The sequence below is a fragment of the Anolis carolinensis genome, unplaced genomic scaffold (assembly GCF_035594765.1).
Source record: "Anolis carolinensis isolate JA03-04 unplaced genomic scaffold, rAnoCar3.1.pri scaffold_13, whole genome shotgun sequence".
NCBI classification, from domain to species: Eukaryota; Metazoa; Chordata; class Lepidosauria; order Squamata; family Dactyloidae; genus Anolis; species Anolis carolinensis.
In genome coordinates this window covers 7,796,749-7,822,093 of record NW_026943824.1, presented here as the reverse complement: position 1 = coordinate 7,822,093, position 25,345 = coordinate 7,796,749, and the positions used below count along the sequence as shown (strand labels likewise).

Below are 25,345 nucleotides of genomic sequence, written 5' to 3'. Positions count from 1 at the left end.
AGCAACGCGTGGCTGGGCACAGCTAGTTTATTATATTATTACTAGCTGTGCCCGGCCACACGTTGCTGTGGCATTGTCTGGTGGTGTTGGTGAGAACTTGTTGAGGTAGTGGTGGTATTGAATGTCTGCTGTATGGTTGTCTTTATGTTTAGTATGCATTTGGCTGTTTGTGTACTGTGAAAGTGGTGAGGGTAGAGGGGGGGTCTATGTCCCTGTGTAGTATTGTATAGTATTTATACGTTGTCCATGTGTTGTCAATGCTTGGATTGTGTCTGCTGCATAGTAGAAAGAGTTGGGCTGGATGGCCCTTAGGGGTCTCTCCAAACTCTTGGATTCTATGCTTCTATTATTATTGTTGTTATCATCATCATCATCATCATCATTATGTAGAGGGTGGATGGCCATCTGTCAGGAGTGCTTGGATTGTGTCCTCCTGCATGGTAGAAGGAAGTTGAGCTGGATGATCCTTAGGGGTCACTCCAAACCTTAGGATTGTATGATGATGTTGTGATTATTATTATTATTATTATTATTATTATTATTATTATTATTATTATTATTATTGAGAGGGTGAGTGGCCATCTGTTGGGAGTGCTTGGATTGTGTCCTGCATGGCAGAATTGTTGTCGACCGCGTTTTCGGGGATCGGGCCCTTAAGGAGAGACCCGATCCGGTCCTGAGGGAACGGACCTTGGCGAAGCCAAAAGGAGAATATAAGCCGCAATACAACCTGAAGCCTGAAATGAAGAAGGTCCGCCAAGGGTGAAGGAAAATCCGCCAAGGAGTCTTTATTGAGCAATTCAGCTGAAAAGGACGCTAATAGCGATCATTCAATCTACTAGCGTAACATATGTTTCAAATAAAGCCATATTTATACAATGTTTCGGTCTGACAGCCCTTTGAATTTCCCGCCCCGCTCCCCCGCCCATCTGATCGCGGATAGGCTGAGAGGTTGAACGAGGCGGGCTTTCGTTTCCCACCTTGCTCTGCTGGCCCAATGGGGAGCCGCTTTTTGTCCCCACTCGGGCCAATCAGAGAGGAGGAGGCGGGAGCTATTGAAACAATGAGGTGACCGGACAGGAAATATCAGATTAATCCTGGCCTGGCCGATTTCTAAAGGAATTAATGGCACCCATCAAGGATGTCCGGGGTCCTGTCATGTTCACAGGTTTTTAGATATGTCTTGGGGTGTCAGGGGGAAGTAAAGAAGGGTGGTGATGAGCCGTCATTGACGGGCCCCACAGGGTGCCTTCCTGAGGCGTCCTGGCCTGGGATATGACAATGTTTGCCTTGGGGTCGAATCACCTTTAGGAATTTGGTGACTCAAGCCCTATATTGTCCATGCGATCGGAATGAGATTGGATTAAACTGTGGCAGATTATCCTTTTGTTTTTGGGAAGGGAGGTCTAGGGTTCACGTTGGGGTCATAATATTTCCCATTTGATTCCATGATTTGACAATTATATGGGATAAAATGAAAATTAAGATAAAGTTGGAACATAAACCCAGCTGGGAAAAACACATATTTTCCGGGGATCCCAAAGAGTATAAATACATATAGGCAGATAGGTAGATTTCAAGGAGGAAAGGGAGAATCCATAGAGGGGGGGGGGGGGGTTACATTGCACAAAGGGGAACCATGGATGATATAAACAATTGAAAACATTTGATAAGAATGAGGTTTACAACATCTGGGGAACCCAATATGGAAAGTCATAGGAGTGGAGTTCAAGCAGCATGATTTCACAATTCATGAAGTTAGCCCAACGATTAGAAATTCATACAACAGTGGGTCATGAGGGTGTCCAGGTACATAGAATATGCAAATTCATGGATACATGAGGAAAAAGAGTTCATCTGTGATGGGAGGAATTCGTAGAGATGGCATGGGGAAGAGGCACATGTGGGTTGCAGTCTTTGGAAGTATAGGATTTCATAAGTCCAGGGGTAGGTCTGGGGAAGAGTGTTCTTCTCCTTCATAAAATTATGAAAGTATGAATGAAACGTGGAGGGCACCCATCCGGGCACCCCCTGGCAGCTGTAGAGAGGGTAAGGGTTCTTGGAGAACTATGTTTCCCCAGCGAGAGAGCGATCCCCCCATCCCCAGTTCACAGAAAGGGGCTAGGGATCTCTTAAAACCATTCCGCGGGCCGCAGGGAGAGGAAAGTCCGGGATAAGGCAGCAGTTTAGCTTGAAAGGAGCCGTCGGTCCCGTTTGACAGTCAGCTGTTGAGGTGCCGAAAACTGGACCGATTCCGGTTCCGCTGGTTGTCTTCGAGTCAGGAGCCTTAGAAAGGGTTAGGACTAAAAGAGGAGCGTTCTAGGGGTAATTTTGATAGAGATATGAGCCGATTTGTATCGTCCGCCATATTAATCTATGGCGGAGAAACCTCAGCCGGAGTTAAAGGGACGGGAGAGAGAGAGAAATTGCATGCAAAGGAAGGAGTCAGAGAAAGATACAAAATAACCAGATAGAGAGTGTTATTGTTAAAATAAATGCTACTTTTATTGGGGGATTTTGTTACATAGTTCAGGGAAGGGGAAAGTGAAATAAAAAGATCTCTTAATAATAGTCTGCTGCGGTCCCGTTCCGTTCCTTTGGTGAGCGATCTACGGAACTCTCCGCTGCGTTTTCAAATCAATTTGAAAGCCGGGGTGACGGTCATCAGAATTGGGTTGGACTGGATGGCCCTTAGGGGTCTCTCCAAACTCTTGGATTGGTGGTGTCTGTATTTTATAGGCAGTGTGGATCAGGCCTAAGTGAGGCCTAACTTTGCCTGTCCCCTGAGTGGGTTGCTAGGAGACCAAGTGGGCAGAGCTTAGCCTTCTAATTGGCAGCAATTGGATAAAAACAATTCTTCCTCTCCCTCTAATTAGGACTTGATTTTTCTTCTCTTTTTGTTGTATCAACCTAGAGGCATGGATGAGGGGTTGTGCTATCAATTTTCGAGGTTGTGGGGTGTTTAGTTTTGTTGTTTTGTCGGTTGCCAGGATTCCATCACTCTTTTATATATATAGATACCACCAAACTTAGCCACAGCAATGCGTGGCCGGGCACAGCTAGTTTATTATATTATTATAACTGCATCCATTAAACAATATAGTTGCCAGCTAATGAGTGTGTTTCTTTTTCTGCTTCCAAAGGAAAGGGATGGGGATAATGGGACCTGGTGGAGTTTGCTAAGGACAGGACGGTTGCAGGACTCTAAAGTTGCAGGCCTTCCTTCCTTCCTTTGTTCCTTCCTTTTGGGCCTTGTGGTCACTTGGCCGCAAGTTGCAGCTCTGGCTGCCTTGCCCAAGTTGCCCTTTCCTTCTTCCGGAGCCCTCCTCCTCCTCCTCCTTGTGTTCCAGTTCCAGCGTCGTCTCTTAGCAACAGGAGAAACTTTCCAAGAACCAGAATGCCGAGCCCTTGCCTTCCTCACATTCACATTGCCAGGCCTGCCTGGTTGCCGTTGCTTAGTCCTTAAGGCCAGAAGGGTCCCCCAGAAGAGCCACAACCATGAGCAGCAACCTCTCCTTCTCGGAGTTGATCAACCTGGCCATCGGGACACCGGAGCTGGGCCATGTCAACTTCAACGCCCTCCACGTCCTGCTGCAAGGCATCCTTGATCACCTCCACCTGACCGATGTCAAGAAGGAGGTCACAGCCGAGGAGATGGACTTTATTCGCACGCCAAATCTCACCCCCTCAACTGAGAGCATCACACCAGCCAAGAAGTCCAGTTCCCTCTTCCACCAGCTTCACGAGCGCATGGCGGCCCTGGAGCGTCGGCTCAACTTCCTGGAGAGCACGCCGGACACAGAGCAGCTCCTGGAGCGCAGCCAGGGCCCAGCACGTCCGGCCCAGGAGATGTATCAGATGATGCAGCTGCAGAAGAAGATGGAGCTCAACGAGGAAGCCATGAACAAGGCAAGCGGGAGACGGACAACTACCACTCCCATCGGCCTCAGAAAGATCTCAAAGTGTCCCTTTGGTTGATATACTGCAGGGGTCCCCAAACTAAGGCCCGGGGGCCAGATGCAGCCCTCCAAGGTCATTTAATTGGCCCCCGCCCTCATTTATAATATAATATTTTTATATCCGTTTTAATAATATAATATACTGTATATACATATTATATTGATAATAATATTATTTTATACAATATAATATTAATAATAATACCATATAATATTAATTATATGTTATATATTACATATAATATTACAGTATAGTGATATAGTTCAGTATCTATATATATAAAAGAGTGATGGCATCATGGCGACCCACAAAACGACAAAACTACAGGCCCCCCAACCTCGAAATTTGACAACACAACCCATCATCCATGCCTCTAGGTTGATACAACAAAAAGAAAAGAAAAATAAAGTCCTAATTAGAGAGAGAGGAATAATTGCTTTTATCCAATTGCTGCCAGTTAGAAGGCTAAGCTCCTCCAACTTGGTCTCCTAGCAACCCAATAAAAAATAATAAAAAACACTAAAAATTAATACAATAAAATACTATAATACCAAAAATAACTAAAAATAATACAAGAAAATAAAATATAATAAATAAAAATATAACTTACAATAAAATTAATAAAAAATGCAAATAAAAATTACACAACAATTTTTAACCAATACCACCACCACTTTGCCACAGCAACGCGTGGCCGGGCACAGCTAGTAGTAATATATAATGCTAAAATTGTGCTATGCTAATAATATATTTATTTATTTATTATTTACAGTATTTATATTCCGCCCTTCTCACCCCAAAGGGGACTCAGGGCGGATTACAATGAGCACATATATGGCAAACATTCAATGCCAACAGACAAACAACATTCAGGTTTTAGACAGACACAGAGGCATTTTTTTAACATCTTTCCAGCTTCACGATTCCAGCCACAGGGGGAGCTGTTGGTGGCTGTTCTTCCTCATTCTTTTCCTTGTGAGCAGTTTTATGGTGTTGTACATTAGTTAAATTAGCCTCCCGCATGAAGCGTACCTAAATTTTCCCTACTTGACAGATGCAACTGTCTTTTGGGGCTGCTAGGTCAACAGCAAGCCGGGGCTATTTTTTTTTTTTTAATGGTCAGAGGCTTAACCCGACCCGGGCTTTGAACTCATGACTTCTCGGTCAGTAGTGATTTATAGCAGCTGGTTACTAGCCAGCTGCGCCACAGCCCGGCTGTATGTACATACAGCTGCTCTGAGTTCCCTTCGGGGTGAAAAGGGTGGGATATAAATGTAGTAAATAAATGTAGTAAATGAATAAATAAATAATTTTGGATTTAAGCTCACCCAAAGTCTGAAATGACTTGAAGACACACAACAACAATCCTAATTAACCTGACTATCTCATTGGCCAGAAGCAGGCCCACACTTCCTGTTGAAATCCTGATAGGTTTATGTTGGTTAAAATTATTTTCATTTTTAAATATTGTATTGTTCTTTCATTATTATTGTTGTTGTTTTGCACTACTAATAAGATATGTGCAGTGTGCATAGGAATTTTTTTCCCCAAATGATAATTCGGCCCCTCAACAGTCTGAAGGATTGTGGACCGGCCCTCTGCTTTAAAAGTTTGAGGACCCCTGATATACTGTATTTACTTGAATTTAACACTCACCCTTTTTTGGCTACATCACTTTGCCAAAAGTGGGGTGGCATTAGATGTGCATAATATAGGTCATCTTAGTGCTGAGCCGAAGCCAAAGGAAGCTGCACCTAGAGCTCCTCCTTGAGGGATGTCATTGAATAATTTAATTTCCATGGGATCCTGACATTTGTAGTTTGGTGAGGCATCCTCACTTTTTGGCAGAGGCTTGTAAAACTACAACCCCCGTGACTCCATTGCATTGAACCAAAGCAATTTAAATGAACCCTGAGCTGCAGAACTTGCGGACCGAAAGATCCCAGGTTCAAACCCCGGGGGTGGCGTGAGCGGCCGCTGTTAGCTCCAACTTCTGCCAACCTAGCAGTTCGAAAACATGCGAACGTGAGTAGATCAATAGGTACCGCTCCGGTGGGAAGGTAACGGCGCTCCATGCAGTCATGCCTATGGCCACATGACCTTGGAGGTGTCTACGGAAAACGCCGGCTCTTCGGCCTAGAAATGGAGATGAGCACCAACCCCCAGAGTCAGATATGACTGGACTTAACGTCAGGGGAAACTTTTACCTTTTTATTCTACAGCATAGATGCATCCCAAGGTTTTCCTTTCCATTGATGGAAGCTTTGGTGCCCTAACACTTTGGTTTTAAGGAAGGAATTCTAAGCAGGCGGCAATTGCAATGGCTATATATATAAAAGGGTAATGAAATTTCGGCCTAGGACAAAACAGCAAAACTACACATCCCAGAAACACTAAACTTGGCAGCACAACCCCTCATCCATGCCTCAACGTTCATACAACAAAAAGAAAAGAAAAATAAAGTTCTAATTAGAGGGAAAGGAAGAATTGTTTTTTTCCCATTGCTGCCAGCTAGAAGGCTAAGCTCCGCCCACTTGGTCTCCAAGCAACCCACTCAGCCCAGGGGAAGGCAGAGTTAGGCCTCACTTAGGCCTCTTCCACACTGCCTATAAAATACAAATTATCTGATTTTAACTGGATTATATGGCAGTGTAGACTCAAGGCCCTTCCACACAGCTATATAACCCATTTATAATGGACTTAATGTCAGGGGAAAAGCTTTACCCTTTACCTTAACTACCACCAATTCCTCAATACTTTTATTTCCCATACCACCATACTTCGCCACAGCAATGCGTGGCCGGGCAATGCTAGTATTACATAAAGTGCATCTTTTGCTACTGCACATTACATTTGTCAGCAAATACTTTTTTTTGGTTTCGGGGTTTTGAAAATTGAGGTGCACGTTAGATTCGATGGTGTATTAGATCTACACAGCCACATTACACTATACAACATGATTTTTGTTCCTAGGTAATAAATGTCATTTCCTAATTGTTCTATCATAAAAAGATGAGAAACATTTATTAAATTGCAAAAACTTTGTCTTTGCGGGAGGGACATCCTGAAGCACATTTTGCTATAGTTTTTCAATGAATATCTGATACAGTATCAACCAATTCAACCTAGTTTGTGACAGCCACAAAAACAATGAGGAAATAGTTACATTTATAACCCAGGAATGAGAAACGTGTTACATAGTATAAATGAGGCAGGCAAATGATATACAGTAGAGTCTCACTTATCCAACACTCCCTTATCCAACATTCTGGATTATCCAACGCATTTTTGTAGTCAATGTTTTCAATATATCGTGATATTTTGGTGCTAAATTCATAAATACAGTACAGTAGAGTCTCACTAATCCAAGCCTCGCTTATCCAAGCCTCTGGATTATCCAAGCCATTTTTGTAGTCAATGTTTTCAATCTATCGTGATATTTTGGTGCTAAATTCGTAAATACAGTAATTACAACATAACATTACTGCGTATTGAACTACTTTTTCTGTCAAATTTGTTGTATAACACGAAGTTTTGGTGCTTAATTTGTAAAATCATAACCTAATTTGATGTTTAATAGGCTTTTCCTTAATCCCTCCTTGTTATCCAAGATATCCGCTTATCCAAGTTTCTGCTGACCTGTTTAGCTTGGATAAGTGAGAGACTACTGTAATTACTATATAGCATTAATGCGTAATGAACTACTTTTTCTGTCAAATTTGTTGTATAACATGATGTTTTGGTGCTTAATTTGTAAAATCATAACCAATTTTGATGTTTAATAGGCTTATAGGTTTATGTTGGATAAGTGAGACTCTACTGTATAGATAGACAGACAGATAGATGAGGCAGGCAAATAATAGGTAGGTAGGAAGGTAGGTAGATGACGCAGGCAAATAGATAAGAGAGGCAGGCAAACAGATAGATAAGGCAGGTAGCTAGCTAGATAGCTAGCTTGCTAGATTGATTGATCAGGCAGGTAAATGATGGATGGATGAGAGGGGCCAGGCTGTGGCGCAGCTGGCTAGTAACCAGCTGCTATAAATCACTACTGACCGAGAGGTCATGAGTTCGAAGCCCTGGTCGGGTTAAGCCTCCGACCATTAAAAAAAAAAATAGCCCCGGCTTGCTGTTGACCTAGCAGCACCGAAAGACAGTTGGATCTGTCAAGTAGGGAAAATTTAGGTACGCTTTATGTGGGAGGCTAATTTAACTAATCTACAACACCATAAAAAAGCTGCTCACGAGGAAAAGAAGAGGAAGAACAGCCACCAATGGACGGTGAAGCAACAGCTCCCCCTGTGGCCGGAATTGTGAAGCTGGAAAGATGTTAAAAATGCCTCTGTGTCTGTCTAAAACTGAATGTTGTTTGTCTGTTGGCATTGAATGTTTGCCATATATGTGTTCATTGTAATCCGCCCTGAGTCCCCTTCGGGGTGAGAAGGGCGGAATATAAATACTGTAAATAAATAAATAAAATAAATAAATACTATAGCATAATGTAATACCTGGTGGCACAGTGTTAAAGCACTGAGCTGTTGAACTTGCGAACCAAAAGGTCCCAGGTTCAAATCCCGGGAGCGGAATGAGCACCCGTTGTTAGCCCCAGCTTCTGCCAACCTAGCAGTTTGAAAACATGCAAATGTGAGTAGATCAATAGGTACCGCTCTGGTGGGAAGGTAACAGCGCTCCATGCAGTCATGTCGGCCACATGACCTTGGAGATGTCTATGGACAATGCCGGCTCTTCAGCCTAGAAATGGAGACAGGCACCAACCCCCAGAGTCGGTCACGACTGGACTTAACGTCAGGGGAAACCTTAAGCCTCTCGATCCAATTCTGCTTCCCATTCTTGTCTTCCTTCCTTTGGCTTCCAATCCCACCTTCAACCAAATCTATCCTTATTCTACTTCCTCTTGTTCCCCTGTTTTTTAGGCCATGAAGACTTTGCAGGATCTCCTGAGCAACGTCTACTCCCTTCGAGCGGCAACCACCAACGTGGGGGAAGAGCTGGGGCTGCTGAAGAACAACTTCACCAATGTGAGTAGCACACACTTCAAAGGCCGGGGATCTGCTTCGGGATTTAGTTGGGATTTCGAAAGGCGCTGTCCGAAGTACTGCATCCTCGGTTCAGGTCTGACTTTCAAGTTCGGGTGGGGAACCTTCACTCTGCACATGCTCCGACCCTATCCTTCTTTCTTAGCTCGGCATTGAGGAAATGAAGGAGCGGCTCCAGCAACTGGACCTGAAGGCTGGGATGTTGGAAAGAATCCCGGGGGAACCGGTGAGCGGATTCTCAGGAAAGACCTTTGGGAAGGAGTCTTTTGGGAGGGGACTACAAAGCCCATGCGGCTGCTTGGGAGAAAAGCCTCTTTCTCTTCTTCTTTCAGGTTGAAGGGAAGGAGAAGATTACCGAGGCCACCGATACTTCGGACCTGGTCCACTGGAGTTCCCTGTGTGAGATGTTGACTGGCAAGGTGTGGGACGCTGGGTGTTGCAGTCCAGAAAAGAACCAGAGGAATCCTTCCCAATGTGCCATTTCTTCTCTATCCCTATAATGTTGGCTGGGGGGTGCTGGGAGATGCAGTCCCAAATAGGTCTGGAGGGATTATTTCCAATGCACTGTTCCCTCTTCATTCTAACGTTGGATGAGGGATGCTGGGAGGTACAGTTCCAAAGGGAGCGATTCTTCAAGATAAGGAGAAACCCCTTTCAATAGCATTTCTTCTCCATCCAGACAACAATGGCTGGGGGATGCTGGGAGGCGCAGTCCAAAACAGGTCTGGAGGGACTCTTTCCAAAACACCGTTTCCTCTCCATCTCAATTGTGTTGCAGTCCCAAAAGAGAGCCACTTCCCAAGATTTGGAGCAACTTTTCTAACGCCCTGTTTCCTCTCCTATCCCAATAACACAATGTAACAAAATCTGGAAAAAAATTTTTTTTTCCTGGTTTGAAAGTGTTATTTCCTGCTTAATTGTGCAGTACAGTAGAGTCTCGCTTATCCAACGTAAACGGGCCGGCAGAACGTTGGATAAGCAAATATGTTGGATTAAGGAAAAGCCTATTAAACATCAAATTAGGTTATGATTTTACACATTAAGCACCAAAACATTATGTTATACAACAAATTTGACAGAAAAAGTAGTTCAATACGCAGTAATGTTATGTTGTAATTACTGTATTTACGAATTTAGCACCAAAATATCACAATATATTGAAAACATTGACTAGAAAAATGCGTTGGATAATCCAGAACTTTGGATAAGCGAGTGTTGGATAAGTGAGACTCTACTGTACTTTGAATGTACAGTGCTCCCTCCCTTTTCGCTGGGGTTAGGTTCCAGGACCACCCGCAATAAGTGAAAATCTGCAAAGTAGGGACGCTATATTTATTTTGATATTTATACATTGTTTTAGTAGTTATACACTATTTTAAGTCTTTATCAACCAGTTGTGTGTTGATTAAATCGCCTCCTTCTCCTCCTGTTGCCGCTTGGGCTCCTTTTCTCTCCCTTCAGCTTCTCCTTCCTTCCTCCCTTCCTTAGGCTGTAAATTGTAATTTTTTATCTATATATATAAAAGGGTAATGAAATTTCGGCCTAGGACAAAACAGCAAAACTACACATCCCAGAAGCACTAAACTTGGCAGCACAACCCTTCATCCATGCCTCTACGTTCATACAACAAAAAAAACAGAAAAATAAAGTCCTAATTAGAGGGAGAGGAATAATTGTTTTTATCCAATTGCTGTCAGTTAGAAGGCTAAGCTCCGTCCGCTTGGTCTCCTAGTAACCCACTCAGCCCAGGGGACAGGCAGAATTAGGCCTCACTTAGGCCTCTTCCACACTGCCTATCAAATACAGATTATCTGATTTTAACTGGATTATATGGCAGTGTAGACTCAAGGCCCTTCCACACAGCTATATAGCCCATTTATAATGGACTTAATGTCAGGGGAAAACCTTTACCTTTTACCTTAACTACCACCAATTCCTCAATACTTTATTTCCCATACCACCATACTTTGCCACAGCAATGCAAGGGCGGGCACAGCTAGTGATTTATAATAGTCTTTTAGAGTTTATTGAAAAACCGTGAAACAGCAAATCCGCAAAAGGTTATCTGCAAAGTAGTGAGGGAACATTGTAGTTGTTAAACTTCAGAAACTTGGTTGCTTTTGTGGCTGCCACAAATTATGTTGAATTGGTTGATACTCTATGAAGAGATATTCGTTATAAAACTAGAGCAAAATGGGCTGCAGGATGTCCCTCCTGCACAAAGTCCTTGCAGTTTAATAAATGTTTCCTATGTATTTATGGTAGAACCAATGACATTTATAACCCAGGAACAATATTCATCATCATCATCATCATCATCATTTAATTACTTATTAATCGCCCTCCATCCAAGATGCTCTAGGTGATTTACAAGATAAAATTGTAAAGGATAAAAATACATACATACAAATATTGATAAAATTAACATAGATTACAAGCTCTAGTAAAGAGCCAGGTCTTGAGTGCTAGGGTAAAAAGCCCTAACTCATGCATGGCTCTCATATTAATGTTACATAGTGTAATGTTGGGGAGCCCCGGTGGCCAAGTGCGTTAAAGCACTGAGCTGGAGACTGAAAGGTCCCAGGTTCAAACCCCGGGAGCGGCGTGAGTGGCCGCTGTTAGCTCCAGCTCCTGCCAACCTAGCAGTTCGAAAACATGCCAATGTGAGTAGATCAATAGGTGGGAAGGTAACAGCGCTCCATGAAGTCATGCCAGCCACATGACCTTGGAGATGTCTATGGACAACGCCGGCTCTTCAGCTTAGAAATGGAGATGAGCACCAACCCCTAGAGTCGGTCACGACTGGACTTAACGTCAGGGGAAAACCTTTACCTTTTAGTGTAATGTTGGCTGGGAGATGCCATTAAGTGCAATCAAAACCCAGCCATTTCCTCAGATGGGAGGATCCTATGCTAGCAAGGGGATGCTGGGAGGTGCAATCCACCTCCTTGATGTCCTGTTGGGGAGAGGGGCCTGCAAATGCGAGAGAAAGAGTGTCGTTGCAGAGCTTCTCGGAGGAGGAAAAGGAATGCCGCCTGAGGTGCTCCGAGGAGATGCTGGCTACCCTGGTCCAGCTGCCAGAGAAGCAGGAGGCCCTCCAGTCCCAGATCCAGGCGATGGAGGGGCGGCTCAAGCAGCAGGTGGTGCCTGCAGGTGAGTCGGGCCCTGTGCGCATGCCCAGAGGCATCTCCGTTTTCTGCCCCCGCAAACTGCCCCAACCCAGCTCTATTTGCCCCTTCTTTTTACCTCTCTTCCCAGCTGTTCCGGATATGACGGCCGAACTGAAGCTGCTGATGGAACAAATGGATAGGCTGAAGCTTCAGGAGGAGCAGGTGATTTGGGGACGATGGGAGAGGAGTCCCTGCCTTCCTCATTATTACAGTATTATTATTATTATTATTATTATTATTATTATTATTATTATATTATTATTATTATTATTATTATTATTATTATTATTATTATTATTTTATTATGACACAGCAAACAAGATAGATATGCTGGATTTCATATCACAAAATTTATTTATTTACAGCATTTATATTCCGCCCTTCTCACCCCGAAGGAGACTCAGGGCGGATCACATTACACATATAGGCAAACATTCAGTGCCTTTTAACATAGAACAAAGACAAACAAACATAGGCTCGAGCGGGCCTCGATCTCATGACCTCCTGGTCAGAGTGATTCATTGCAGTGATTCATAGCAGCTACTCTCCAGCCTGCGCCACAGCCCGAGTGTTCATAAGTCGAACACTTCCCAAGTGTCTAGGACTGCATGATGTATTTTCAGATGATACACACAGATCCCAGTAGGGTGGCCTTTTGCAGTTGGCAGATCGTGATTTTGTCAATGCCTATTGTTTCCAAATGCCGGCTGAGATCTTTTGGCACGGCACCCAATGCGCTTCTTATTATTATTATTATTATTATTATTATTATTATTATTATTATTATGACACAGCAAACAAGATAGATATGCTGGATTTCGTATCACAAAATCACAAGTCGAACACTTCCCAAGTGTCTAGGACTGTGTGATGTATTTTCGGATGATGCATGCAGATCCCAGTCGGGTGGCCTTTTGCAGTTGGCAGATTGTGATTTTGTCAATATTATGACACAGCAAACAAGATAGATATGCTGGATTTCCTATCACAAAATCACAAGTTGAACACTTCCCAAGTGTCTAGGACTTTGTGATGTATTTTCGGATGATGCGTGCAGATCCCAGCAGGGTGGCCTTTTGCAGTTGGCAGATCGTGATTTTGTCAATGTCTATTGTTTCCAAATGCCGGGTGAGATCTTTTGGCACAGCACCCAGTGTGCCCATCACCACCGGGACCACCTGTACTGGTTTCTGCCAGAGTCTTTGAAGTTCAATCTTGAGGTCCTGAGAGCGGCTGAGTTTTTCCTGTTGTTTTTCGTCAATGTGACTGTCACCTGGGATGGCGACATCAATGATCCAAACCTTTTTCTTTTCCACAACTGTGATGTCTGGTGTGTTGTGTTCCAGAACCTTGTCAGTCTGGATTCGGAAGTCCCACAGTATCTTTGCGTGCTCATTTTCCAATACTTTTGCAGGTTTGTGATCCCACTAATTCTTTGCTGCTGGAAGGTGGTATTTGAAGCATAAGTTCCAATGAATCATTTGGGCCACATAGTTGTGCCTCTGTTTGTAGTCTGTCTGTGCGATTTTCTTACAGCAGCTGAGGATATGATCAATGGTTTCATCGGTTTCCTTGAACAATTATTTTATTATATGACACAGCAAACAAGATAGATATGCTGGATTTCATATCATAAAATCACAAGTCGAACACTTCCCAAGTGTCTAGGACTGTGTGATGTATTTTCGGATGATGCGTGCAGATCCCAGTAGGTTGGCCTTTTGCAGTTGGCAGATCGTAATTTTGTCAATGTCTATTGTTTCCAAATGCCAGCTGAGATCTTTTGGCACGGCACCCAGTGTGCCCATCACCACCGGGACCACCTGCACTGGTTTCCTTGAACAATTATTATTATTATTATTATTATTATTATTATTATTATTATTATTATTTACACAGCAAGATTAGTACACAGCAAACAAAATCACTATACTGGCTGCTGTATTGGATCACACATTGGACATTTCCCAAGTGACTGGGATTATGTGATGTATCGGCAAACAATGTGTGCAGATCCAAGTAGGGTGGCCATTTGCAGCTGACAAGTGGTAATTTTGTCAGTGCCAATTGTTTTTAAGTGCTGGCCAAAGTCTTTAGGCACTGCACTCAGTGTGCAGTATAGTACAATATAATATTAATTATATATTATATATTAAATGTAATATTACTAATAATATTACCATAAAATTATATAGTACAATATAGTAATATAATGCTTATATTGTGCTATGCTAATAATATATTGTATGTACATTTGATCTGTAAGCCGCTCTGAGTCCCCTTCGGGGTGAGAAGAGCGGCATATTAATGTAGTAAATATGCCGATCATCACTGGAACAACCTTTCCTAGCTTGTGCCAGAGTCTTTGCAGTTCAATCTTTAAATCTTTAAACAACAACAACAATAATAATGTTGATTTATACCCCACTTTTTCTCTCCATAAAAAGTCCCTGTGGTCCCTGTGATAATTGGACTTTGGAAAATGGTTGATAAAGGATTGAAGATAAAGCTTCAGCGGAGACCCCTTTTCCCCATGATAATAATTTCCAGGAGTTTACTTTCTTTTCAGGGGAAGATCCCTCTCACTTCCTGTTGTCTCACCCCCACTCGACGGCTTGCATTAAGCTATCTATTTATCTATTGATTGATTGATCAATCATAACATCTTCTGCAAAGGTCTAGTCCTCATTGAGGACCCTGGCAGAGATTTGGGAAAGTTTGCATGGACAAAATGGGAATACTGGGCATGAGGTGGCACCATGGATGATGGACCTCACAGTACTTCCCTTTTGCTTTCCTCAGAGGCGGGAGTCCCTGAAAGCGGCCATGGAGAAGGTGGAGCAGCTGAAGGAACACTGCGAGAAGCTGCAGCGAGGGGTGGACCGCCTGACCAAGGGCACCTCCGACATGGAGGTGAGTGAGGTTTCAAGGGGGGCTTCCAGGGGGAAAGGAGCCCAAGGGGAGACCTTTCCTGAGGGCTGGCATTTGGGGGGCCATGAGGGCTTCTACTTGGGCTTCCTTCTTGGTTATGGGCATAGCAGAAGCCCTATTGGTTTGAGTGCAAAGTATCAAAGAATGACAAAAAATCTGGGTCGGTTGGAGTCAAGATTCATGGAGAGAGGGGGCTTTGGAAGTTTGGACTGAATGAGAACGGACTCACATCCCTGTTGATGTCTCAGAATGGTCTTCAGGATGCTGCTTTCTCAGGATAGTCTTCGACTAAGTTTTGCAGAGACCTTCTTAACCCAACAGGGGTGGTAGATAACAGTACTATGTCATCTGCGTATATCAAAATATTTAATTCCTATCCATAATCTTTGGACCGTGACATTCTTTCATTTTCAAATATTCCACAATATCATTTATATAAAAATTAAAACAGAATGGTGCCAGCAAACATCCCTGTCTCACACCCCTCGTTGAAGCTATTCCATTGGAGGCTGCCCCGCTACCGTGTTTCCCCGAAAATAAGACAGTGTCTTATATTAATTTTTGCTCCCAAAGATGTGTTAGGTCTTATTTTCAGGGGATCTTATTTTTCCATAAAGAAGAATTCACATTTATTGTTGAACAAAAAATGAACATGTATTATATACTGTACAGTAGTTGTCATCACAAACCAGCATAACCAGACAAACAGTGAATCCTATAAAGAATTTCATGTTACTACCATTATTTCCATGTACAACTGGAATGTACATTTACCAATCCTGAATGCTCTGGTGTTCTGTTTGGCAGGCACTGGGCATGCTTCCAAACAAAAACTTTGCTAGGTCTTACTTTCGGGGGAGGCCTTCTATTTAGCAATTCAGCAAAACTTCTACTAGGTCTTATTTTTTGGGGATGTCTTATTTTCAGGGAAACAGGGTATTACCTAATCTCACTTTAACTGAGGAATCAGCATATAAAGCAATCAGAAGAACCAGGAGTCTTTTGTCTATGTTAGACATTGAGAATTTCCTTCAAAGTAACCCACGGGATCTTTTGTATCTTTACATGGTTTTATTGTATGTATGCGTAAGTGTGTATTGTATGTTTAACATGTTTTGATATGGTCAAAAGTGACTAATCAATAAAGAATTGTATTATTGTATTATGATAGTCCTTGAGAATATTGACTTCAGCTGTCACAATCCCTAGCTTCAATGGCCAGCAGTCAAGGGGAATCTTGGGAATTATAGTCCTAACTAGTCTAGAAAGCTCACAGTCGGCCATTCCTTGCCTCCTGAATGGAAAGGAGATGACTGTCGCCAAGATCCTCAATGCTCTCCCCAATTTTTGCCCGTTCTGTAGGGTTCAGGGATATTGGGCTGAGGATATGGGGTGTAGGCACATCCATAGAGGTCTGACACATGACTTCCTTCACACCCTTCCTTCAGGCCATGCGCGTAATGCTGGAGCAGCTGGACATCACCAAAGCAGACAAGGCCCTGATCAAGGAGGAGATGAATGTGGTAAGCCCCCAAAGCGATACTCCTCGGGTGCCGTAAAGAGCTCTCAACCTGGGGATTGTTCTGCCTTTGAAATGGCAGACAAAGGTTTGAGGAAATGAGACAAAGAGAGTTCCGGTGGCTGTAGAAAAAATGACGTTTATTCTCAATGGCTAGTGAGGATATAGCAATAAGAAAAAGGAGACCTTCTCCTGTAATCAGGAAAGCGAAGGTACTGGAACAAAGCATCACAGGTTCTTATATATTCTTTTCCCTCCATCTACTATGTCATCTAGGCATTATCCATCACCAATTAGTGTCAAAAAAGTCTTACTGTGCACTTACTAAAAAGCTATCTTTGCATTTTCCTAAAATATAGACTACTTCAAGACCTCAGACCCTGCATTAGCCTTATCTCTGGAATTCTCATCTCATCCATTAGGGGTTCTCATTAATTAAGGAGTTCCCCATTATCTTAGCTGTCAGAGAGCCATTAGCACTCCCCCCATGGCGCCAGGTCTTATCTTGACATCCCAAAAAGCCTTAATTTGTCTCTTGTCCATTAGCTTATCTAGTCTTGTTGACACTTAACACATGTCCCTGGCACTCAGAATGAACTTTAGTCCTGCTATGGGGAGACAGGTATTTGCTTAGCAGAATGTATTTTTGGCTATAGGCACACAATCTGCTGGTGATTACATATTTTCCTATTTCTATTTATTAACATGATTACATTCAATATATGGTTTTCAATACAAGTATTATATTTTCCCAATACACCTTCATCACCTTAAATAAAGTGGAATTGTGGGAGCCTTTCTCTGGAGGTTTTCCAAGCAGAGGTTGGATGGCTGGATGGGATGATGTCCTGGTGAAAAGAGGTTGGACTGAATGGCCCCTTGAGGTCCCTTCTAACACTGTGATGACTCTATGGCTCCCAGAAAGCGGACAAGAGCGCCCTGGAGGCAAAGGTCAACCACGGAGAGCTGAAGTCGGCCACAACTCAGCTGAGTGAGATGATGCAGGATTTGCTGCAGAAGATGTCCCTCCAGGATAAGGACTGGCAGAAGGCCCTGGAGAAGCTCTTCACCGACATGGACTGCAAGGTGGGCCCTTCCGTCTGGGCAGCAGGGCTTTTTTGGGGGGGGGGGGATATGCCTTCGCATTATGTTGCAGTGCGTTGCATTGGAGGGTCCTGCAGGACTGTGAAGCCCCTTCTCCTGTCTGTCTTTGTCTGTCTCTCTTTCCTTCCTGGGGTCTTGACCTCTCTAGCTGGACCGCATGGCCCTGGACCCCTTAAGCCAGCAGCTGGAGGAAGTCTGGAGGTTCATCAAGAAGTTCCTGAGCGAAGGGCCCCGTTTTGATGCCGACAGTGCCGCTGGCTTCAAGAAGTGAGCCTTGCAAAGCCTCTCAGAGCTGACCATTTGGTTCTACTATTACAATTACAGTAGAGTCTCACTCATCCAAGCCTCGCTTATCCAAGCTTGTGGATTATCCAAGCCATTTTTGTAGTCAATGTTTTCAATATATCATGATATTTTGGTGCTGAATTCGTAAATACAGTAATTACTACATAGCATTAATGCGTATTGAACTGCTTTTTTTGTCAAATTTGTTGTATAACATGATGTTTTGGTGCTTAATTTGTAAAATCATAACCTAATTTGATGTTTAATAGGCTTTCCCTTAATCCCTCCTTATTATCCAAGATATTCGCTTATCCAAGCTTCTGCCGGCCCGTTTAGCTTGGATAAGTGAAACTCTCCTGTGTTAGCAACTGTGTTGCATTGTATTATTATTATTATATTGTATGACACAGCAAACAAGATAGACATGCTGGATTTCGTATCACAAAATCACAAGTCGAACACTTCCCAAGTGTCTAGGACTGTGTGATGTATTTTCGGATGATGCGTGCAGATCCCAGTCGGGTGGCCTTTTGCAGTTGGCAGATCGTAATTTTGTCAATGTCTATTGTTTCCAAATGCCGGCTGAGATCTTTTGGCACGGCACCCAATGTGCCGATCACCACTGGGACCACCTGCACTGGTTTCTGCCAGAGTCTTTGAAGTTCAATCTTGAGGTCCTGAGAGCGGCTGAGTTTTTCCTGTTGTTTTTCGTCAATGCGACTGTCACCTGGGATGGCAACATCAATGATTCAAACCTTTTTCTTTTCCACAACTGTGATGTCTGGTGTGTTGTGTTCCAGAACTTTGTCAGTCTGGATTCGGAAGTCCCACAGTATCTTTGCGTGCTCATTCTCCAATACTTTTGCAGGTTTGTGATCCCACCAGTTCTTTACTGCTGGCAGATAGTACTTGAGGCATAATTTCCAATGAATCATTTGGGCCACATAGTTGTGCCTCTGTTTGTAGTCTGTCTGTGCAATTTTCTTACAGCAGTTGAGGATATGATCCATGGTTTCGTCGGTTTCCTTGCACAGTCTGCATTTTGGGTCATCAGCTGATTTTTCAATCTTGGCCTGAATTGCCTTTGTCCTGATGTCTTGCTCCTGGGCTGCAAGGATCAGGCCTTCTGTCTCCTTCTTCGGTGTCCCATTCGTGAGCCATAGCCGGGTCTTCTCCTTGTCAGCTTTTCCTTCAATTTTGTCAAGGAACTTTCCATGCAATGTTTTGTTGTGCTAGCTGTCAGCTCTAGTTTGTAGTGTGGTTTTATTGTACTGTTTTTTGTCTGCTGTGCTATTATTATTATTATTATGATTTCGGGCTCGAGTGTTATCAATATGCTGACGACACTCAGCTTGTGTTAAAGATGGAAGGCCGACCGGATTCTGTACCCGACAATTTTCATCAGTGCCTCAAGGCCATTATTGGATGGTTACGTTCCAGTAGGTTAAGAGTGAATCCAGCAAAGACGGAGATCCTATGGCTGGGCCGACTGGGCAGTGGGGATATCCAGTTGCCAATCCTGGATGGTGAAGCGCTACGCCCGTCTTCACTAGTAAAGAGTCTGGGAGTCCTCTTGGACCCTTCACTGACGATGGAGGCCCAGGTCTCTGCCATTAGCAAAACCGCCTTTTTTCATCTTCGGCAGGCTAGACGGCTAGCCCCCTATCTGTCTAGGGACAACCTGGCTACGGTGATCCAGGCTACGGTCATCTCGAGACTGGATTACTGTAATGCCCTTTACATCGGCCTTCCTGTGTCGGTGATCCGGAGCTCAAATTGGTGCAAAATGCAGCTGCCCGGCTCCTTGCGGGAGTCCCGATGAGATGCCACATAACACCAATCTTACGGCAGCTGCACTGGTTACCAATTGAGCACCGGATCACTTTCAAAGTGATGGTACTTACCTTTAAGGCCTTACATGGTCTAGGGCCGATGTACCTGAGGGACCGCCTCACTCCCTACAAACCCCAGAGATCCCTCCGTTCTGAGGACCAAGACCTGTTGGAAGTCCCCAGTTTTAAGGCCTTACGTCTAACAGCAACTAGGCGCAGAGCCTTTTCAGCAGTGGCACCATCTCTCTGGAACACCTTGCCACCTGAAGTCCGTGCCTTGCGGGACTTGTCAGCTTTCCGCAGGGCATGTAAGACACACCTGTTTCGGCAGGCCTTTGAGTTCTGTTAGATGTTTTAAAAGGTGCTTTTAGGATGTTTTTAAGGTATTTTTAAAGATGTTTTAAAGATGTTTTAAGATGTTTTTAAATTGTTGATTTTAGCCGGTTCTTGTAAGCCGCCCCGAGCCCTAGGGGAGTGGCGGCATATAAGTTTGAAAAATAAATAAATAAATAAATATTATTATATTTTCAGGCAGCTCTTTGAGAGAGTGAAGTGCATCTCCTGCGACCGGCCAGTGAACATGGCAACCGGGCCGTGAGTACCCAGAGTGACCCTTGACATTGACATAGCAATGTTGGATTAAAAATCCCATAGAGAAGCCAGATGTGGGTACAGCCAGCTGGGAGATGCTTTCCTTTTGTTTTCCCGTGGTCATTTTTTGCCCTTTGCACTCACTTTGGGGCAACTGAAGTTAGCCGGGGACCAAAGGGGGAGCGAAGGCAGAGCAACTGGGACATTTCAAAAAGGGACATTAATCGGGATAAATGGGCCAGTGGAAGGGCATGATGCCATGGGTCACCACCTTCTTGCTTCTCGTCCTTTTCAGGCACATGATCACTGTCCGCAAGGTGCCCCTGAGGCCCCGTCCGGCCAGCGCCAATGGCTATGAATATCTGACTCAACCGCAGAGGAAGTAAGAGAGGGAGCAGCCGGGAGGAAAGTGGGGAAACAAGGAGGCTGCCATCCCCTAAATACCTATCTTGACTCAAGTATAATAAGCATTGAATCTTATGTGCACCTCAATTTTCAAAACCCTGAAACCAAAAAAGTATTTGCTGCCAAATGTAATGTGAGGCAGCAAAAAGTGTGTTCTTTGTAATTTGGCCAAAAAGGTGCACATCGATGTTACCTCATTGTAAACCCTGGGTGTGACTTTTGCAGGGATCTGGAGGCAGCCGAAATGGGCTCCGGGGCGGCTCCTGTGCAGACCTGCTGGCAGTGCCAGGCCCACCACCAGGCCTGCACCCTCAAGCGCCACTCCCGCTCCCAGGACCTGGGCACCGTCTTCCCCTATGGAGACCCCTCGGCCCTCACCTACGACCATGTAAGACCCAAAGGGAAGCCCATAGGGGAGGGGAATGGGTGGGAGGGGTGCGGAGAGGCAGTCCAGGGGCCCCATGATGTCATTTGAGAACAAATACATTGTGGACCATTCTGACAACCACTTGTGTTAGTCTGCACAAAGAAGCCAGTGAAATCCATAAGCACATGGACAATTTCAAAAGAAAAGAATAAACCATGAAAACGAACATTTTCCCACTCAACACATACAAATCTAGTTTGCTAATTGCACTCTTTACACTTGATTAACAGACATTGGTTCTTTCTCTCATCCTGAACATATATACTCCACTCTCTTGACAACCATCAGATCCTCTGAAGGTGCCAGCCACAGATGTAGGTGAAATGTCAGGCGAAAATGCTAAAAGAACATGGCCACACAGTCCGGAAACCACACAATACCCCAATAATTGAATGGATGCTTCCGGTGCTTCTCCTGATCAAAGGAATGCAGGGTTGGGGCTTGGACAACTCTCAGCCCTTCACTTGCCTCTCTTCTCCCTCCAAACTGATGTCCTTTTTAATAATAATAATAGTAAAAGGTAAAGGTTTTTCCTGACGTTAAGTCCAGTCATGTCCGACTCTGGGGGTTGGTGCTTATCTCCATTTCTAAGCCGAAGAGCCGGCGTTGTCAGTAGACACCTCCAAGGTCATGTGGCATGACTGCATGGAGCGCCGTTACCTTCCCGCTGGAGAGGTACCTATTGATCTACTCACGTTTGCATGTTTTCGAACTGCTAGGTTGGCAGAAGCTGGAGCTAACAGTGAGCGCTCACTCCGCTCCCCAACCTGGGACCTTTCGGTCTGCAAGTTCAGCAGCTCAACGCTTTAACACACTGAGCCACCAGAGGCTCTAATAATAATAATAATAATAATAATAATAATAATAATAATAATAATGATAATAATAATAGAAGCAGAGACCTCCTCTCCCTACTCTACTGCTTCTCAGGTTTTGAGCAGAGAGGTTGGCTGCCTCTGCAGATGGAGGCTCCACTTGGAGCTATAGAGGTTGGGGCTGTTGGTCCCAAAGGGCCAGAATCAAGGGAGGAACTCTCCCTCTCCCTCTTTCCCTCCAGACCGAAGTGGACATCCTTGGCGTGAATGGGGTCCTGTACAAAGGTCGGCTGAGCTCTGAGGCCGGGGAGCGGGCTCTGGCCATCCAAAGAGAGTTTGCAGGTGAGTTCACTCAGGCTGCTGCAGATGTTTCAAGCCACAGTCCATTCCCGATGCCCTCCTTTCAACTTTAAAATGGCTCTTCTATATTCAGCCTTTTTCCATGTCTTCCACTTCGCAGGGACACTCTGGTTGATCCTTTGCCACCACACTCTGCCCCCCCCCCTTTGTCCTCAGCTTCCTTCTAATGCTGCAAATGTTACAATGCACTTTTGCATTGAATTGACTCTGGAGCCTTGTCCTTCCTAAAAGCAGACCATTGCAGCAGCTTCTTGCTTTCAGTTTTAATATGGGAAATGTTGAGGGGTATGTCCACTGCCTTATCTTCCTTACCTTCCTGTGGATGATTGCTCCCATTTCAGCCGTGAAGGTGCGCCGCCCAATGACCCGGATGGAGAGAGCACGCTCGGCATTTGCAGACGTCAGTGCCTCACCTTATGCAGGTAAGTGGGGTATAAATGTGGGGCCGGGCTGTGGCGCAGGCTGTTGAGCAGCCAGCTGCAATAAATCACTCTGACCATGAGGTCATGAGTTCGAGGCCAGCCCATGGCGGGGTGAGCACCCGTCAATTAAAAATAAAAAATAGCCCCTGCTCGTTGCTGACCTAGCAACATGAAAGATAGTTGTATCTATCAAGTAGGAAATAAGGTACCACTTATAAAAGTGGGGAGGCAAGTTTAACTAATTTACGACCTGGAATGAGGAAGTGCCATCAGAGTGGATGATGAAGCAGCTGCTCCCCCCTGTGGCCAGAATCGAACATCCCCTCAGGAGAAGGTTAAATTGCCTCTGCGTCTATCTGTCTCGGTCTCTGTTTTATGTGTTTATGGGTATTGAATGTTTGCCCTATGTGTGTATAATGTGATCCGCCCTGAGTCCCCTTCGGGGTGAGAAGGGCGGAATATAAATACTGAAAATAAATAAATAATACATAAATAAATAATAATAATCAGTCTGTGCATTAATCCTCTGCCTTCCCACTTTTCCAGCTCTTTTTAAAATGGCCCAGTTCCTCTCTCTTCCTTTGTCCTTGGCTTGCTTTCATTGCTGCTTAAGCAACTGAAGGGGGAAAGGAAGAGGCCCGAGGTTACTAGGAATTGTGAGAGTTGAAGTCCAAAATACCTGGAGGGCCCAAGTTTGCTCATGTCTGGTCTGGCGGAAGTAGAGCGGTGTCCTGGGCAAGAGCAAAGGAATGTGGCATTTCTTTCCCCTTTTCCTCTGTAATCTTTGCCCTCTTGACCGTGCGGATATGGAGGCCCAAAGACTGAATTGTGGGTCTCCTTTCTTCCTTCTTTCTCTCTAGCAGCCTCTCCCAGCCGCCGGATCGGGAGCACTCCCAACGGGGGCCACCGCCGAGGAGAGCACCCACCGGGAGAGACCCTGGATGCCCCCTTGACCAATCTGGCCACCAGCATCAGCCAGACCCACGTCCCCAATGGTGGAGGGATGTCCGGCCTATGAGAAGGGGCCTCCTTTTTGGATGATAGGTCCCTCATACCCCCCCCCCCCTCTATATGACTGTAAATAGAAGAATGTTTTGAACGAGGAAATGTAGATCCATAAAATTGAGTTATTCCTTTTTCAAAGTGGCACTGTGGTCATTTCTTTCCCGCGAGTCTCGATGCTCCATTGGTTTCTCGCCATGCCTTTATTTACTTATTTACTGGTATTATGATGTACTGGTAGTAATCCTACCAGTTGTGTAAGCCGCCCTGAGTCCCCTCGGGGAGAAGGGCGGGGTAGAAATATTGGAAATAAATAAATAAATAAATAATTTTTTTACCCTGTTCTATCTCAACTCCAAAGGGGACTCAGAGCAGCTTCCAAATTGGCAACAATTCAATGCCATAATAAACATCGAGGGACAGGGCCTTCTCGGTGGTGGCTCCCCGGCTGTGGAACACCCTCCCCAGAGATATGCGACAAATTCCAACCTTGCTGGGCTTCAGAAAAGCCCTAAAAACATGGCTGTGTGCCCAGGCTTTTAATCAATAAATGGCAAAGATGACACGGACTGGACTACGGACAAAGCATGAGGTTCCTCTAGGATGAACGGATCTGATTTTACTTTTCAAATGTATATATTGTAATTTATATTGTATTTTTAATGGTTTTACTTGTCTTATGCATTGTTTTGATACTGATTTTGTACGGGCATCGAATTGTTGCCATTACTGTAAGCCGCCCTGAGTCCCTCCAGGTGAGATGGGCGGGATATAAATGTTAGAAATAAATAAATAAATAAATAAATAAACATAAATATACAAATACAATATACACGAGTCCCTTTGGGGAGATGGGGCGGGGTATAAAAATAAAAGTATTACAGTAGAGTCTCACTTATCCAACATAAACGGGCCGTCAGAACGTTGGATAAGCGAATATGTTGGATAATAAGGAGATATTAAGGAGAAGCCTATTAAACATCAAATTAGGTTATGATTTTACAAATTAAGCACCAAAACATCATGTTATACAACAAATTTGACAGAAAAAGTAGTTCAATATGCAGTAATGCTACGTAGTAATTACTGTATTTACGAATTTAGCACCAAAATATCACAATGTATTGAAAACATTGACTACAAAAATGCGTTGGATAATCCAGAACGTTGGATAAGTGAGACTCTACTGTATTAAGGAGAAGCCTATTAAACATCAAATTAGGTTATGGTTTTACAAATTAAGCACCAAAACATCACGTTATCCAACAAATTTGACAGAAAAAGTAGTTCACTATGCAGTAATGCTACGTAGTAATAATTACTGTATTTACAAATTTAGCACCAAAATATCACGATGTATTGAAAACATTGACTACAAAAATGCGTTGGATAATCCAGAACGTTGGATAAGTGAGACTCTACTGTATTAAGGAGAAGCCTATTAAACATCAATTTAGGTTATGGT

The 25,345-nt window shown here is 44.0% G+C and overlaps 1 protein-coding gene across 2 annotated transcripts; it reads left to right on the top strand.

Moving 5' to 3' along the window:
* Positions 1-3,367: 3,367 nt before the first annotated feature.
* cunh16orf96 (chromosome unknown C16orf96 homolog) lies at positions 3,368-24,021 on the top strand. 2 transcript variants are annotated; one of them, XM_008122414.3, is made up of 16 exons: positions 3,368-3,909; positions 8,895-8,999; positions 9,163-9,243; positions 9,350-9,436; positions 12,023-12,170; positions 12,276-12,349; positions 14,990-15,100; positions 16,567-16,641; positions 17,559-17,723; positions 17,890-18,008; positions 20,390-20,452; positions 20,745-20,831; positions 21,080-21,242; positions 22,339-22,438; positions 22,798-22,878; positions 23,742-24,021. In XM_008122414.3, exons 1-16 carry the CDS (start codon positions 3,499-3,501, stop codon positions 23,894-23,896), a joined length of 2,025 nt encoding a protein of 674 aa, XP_008120621.1. In that variant the 5' UTR covers positions 3,368-3,498; the 3' UTR covers positions 23,897-24,021. The 2 variants fall into 2 exon arrangements, with proteins under 2 accessions (XP_008120621.1, XP_008120620.1); XM_008122413.3 differs by having other exon boundaries at positions 3,369-3,909; positions 23,739-24,021.
* The last annotated feature ends 1,324 nt before the right edge of the window (positions 24,022-25,345 follow it).

Excerpts from the sequence above, each read along its gene's own strand:
- cunh16orf96 (XM_008122413.3), top strand. The coding sequence starts at position 3,499 with ATGAGCAGCAACCTCTCCTTCTCGGAGTTGATCAACCTGGCCATCGGG. Across the intron at positions 9,000-9,162 it reads TGAAGAACAACTTCACCAAT|CTCGGCATTGAGGAAATGAA; the intron begins GTGAGTAGCACA and ends CTTCTTTCTTAG. Across the intron at positions 16,642-17,558 it reads TCAAGGAGGAGATGAATGTG|AAAGCGGACAAGAGCGCCCT; the intron begins GTAAGCCCCCAA and ends TATGGCTCCCAG.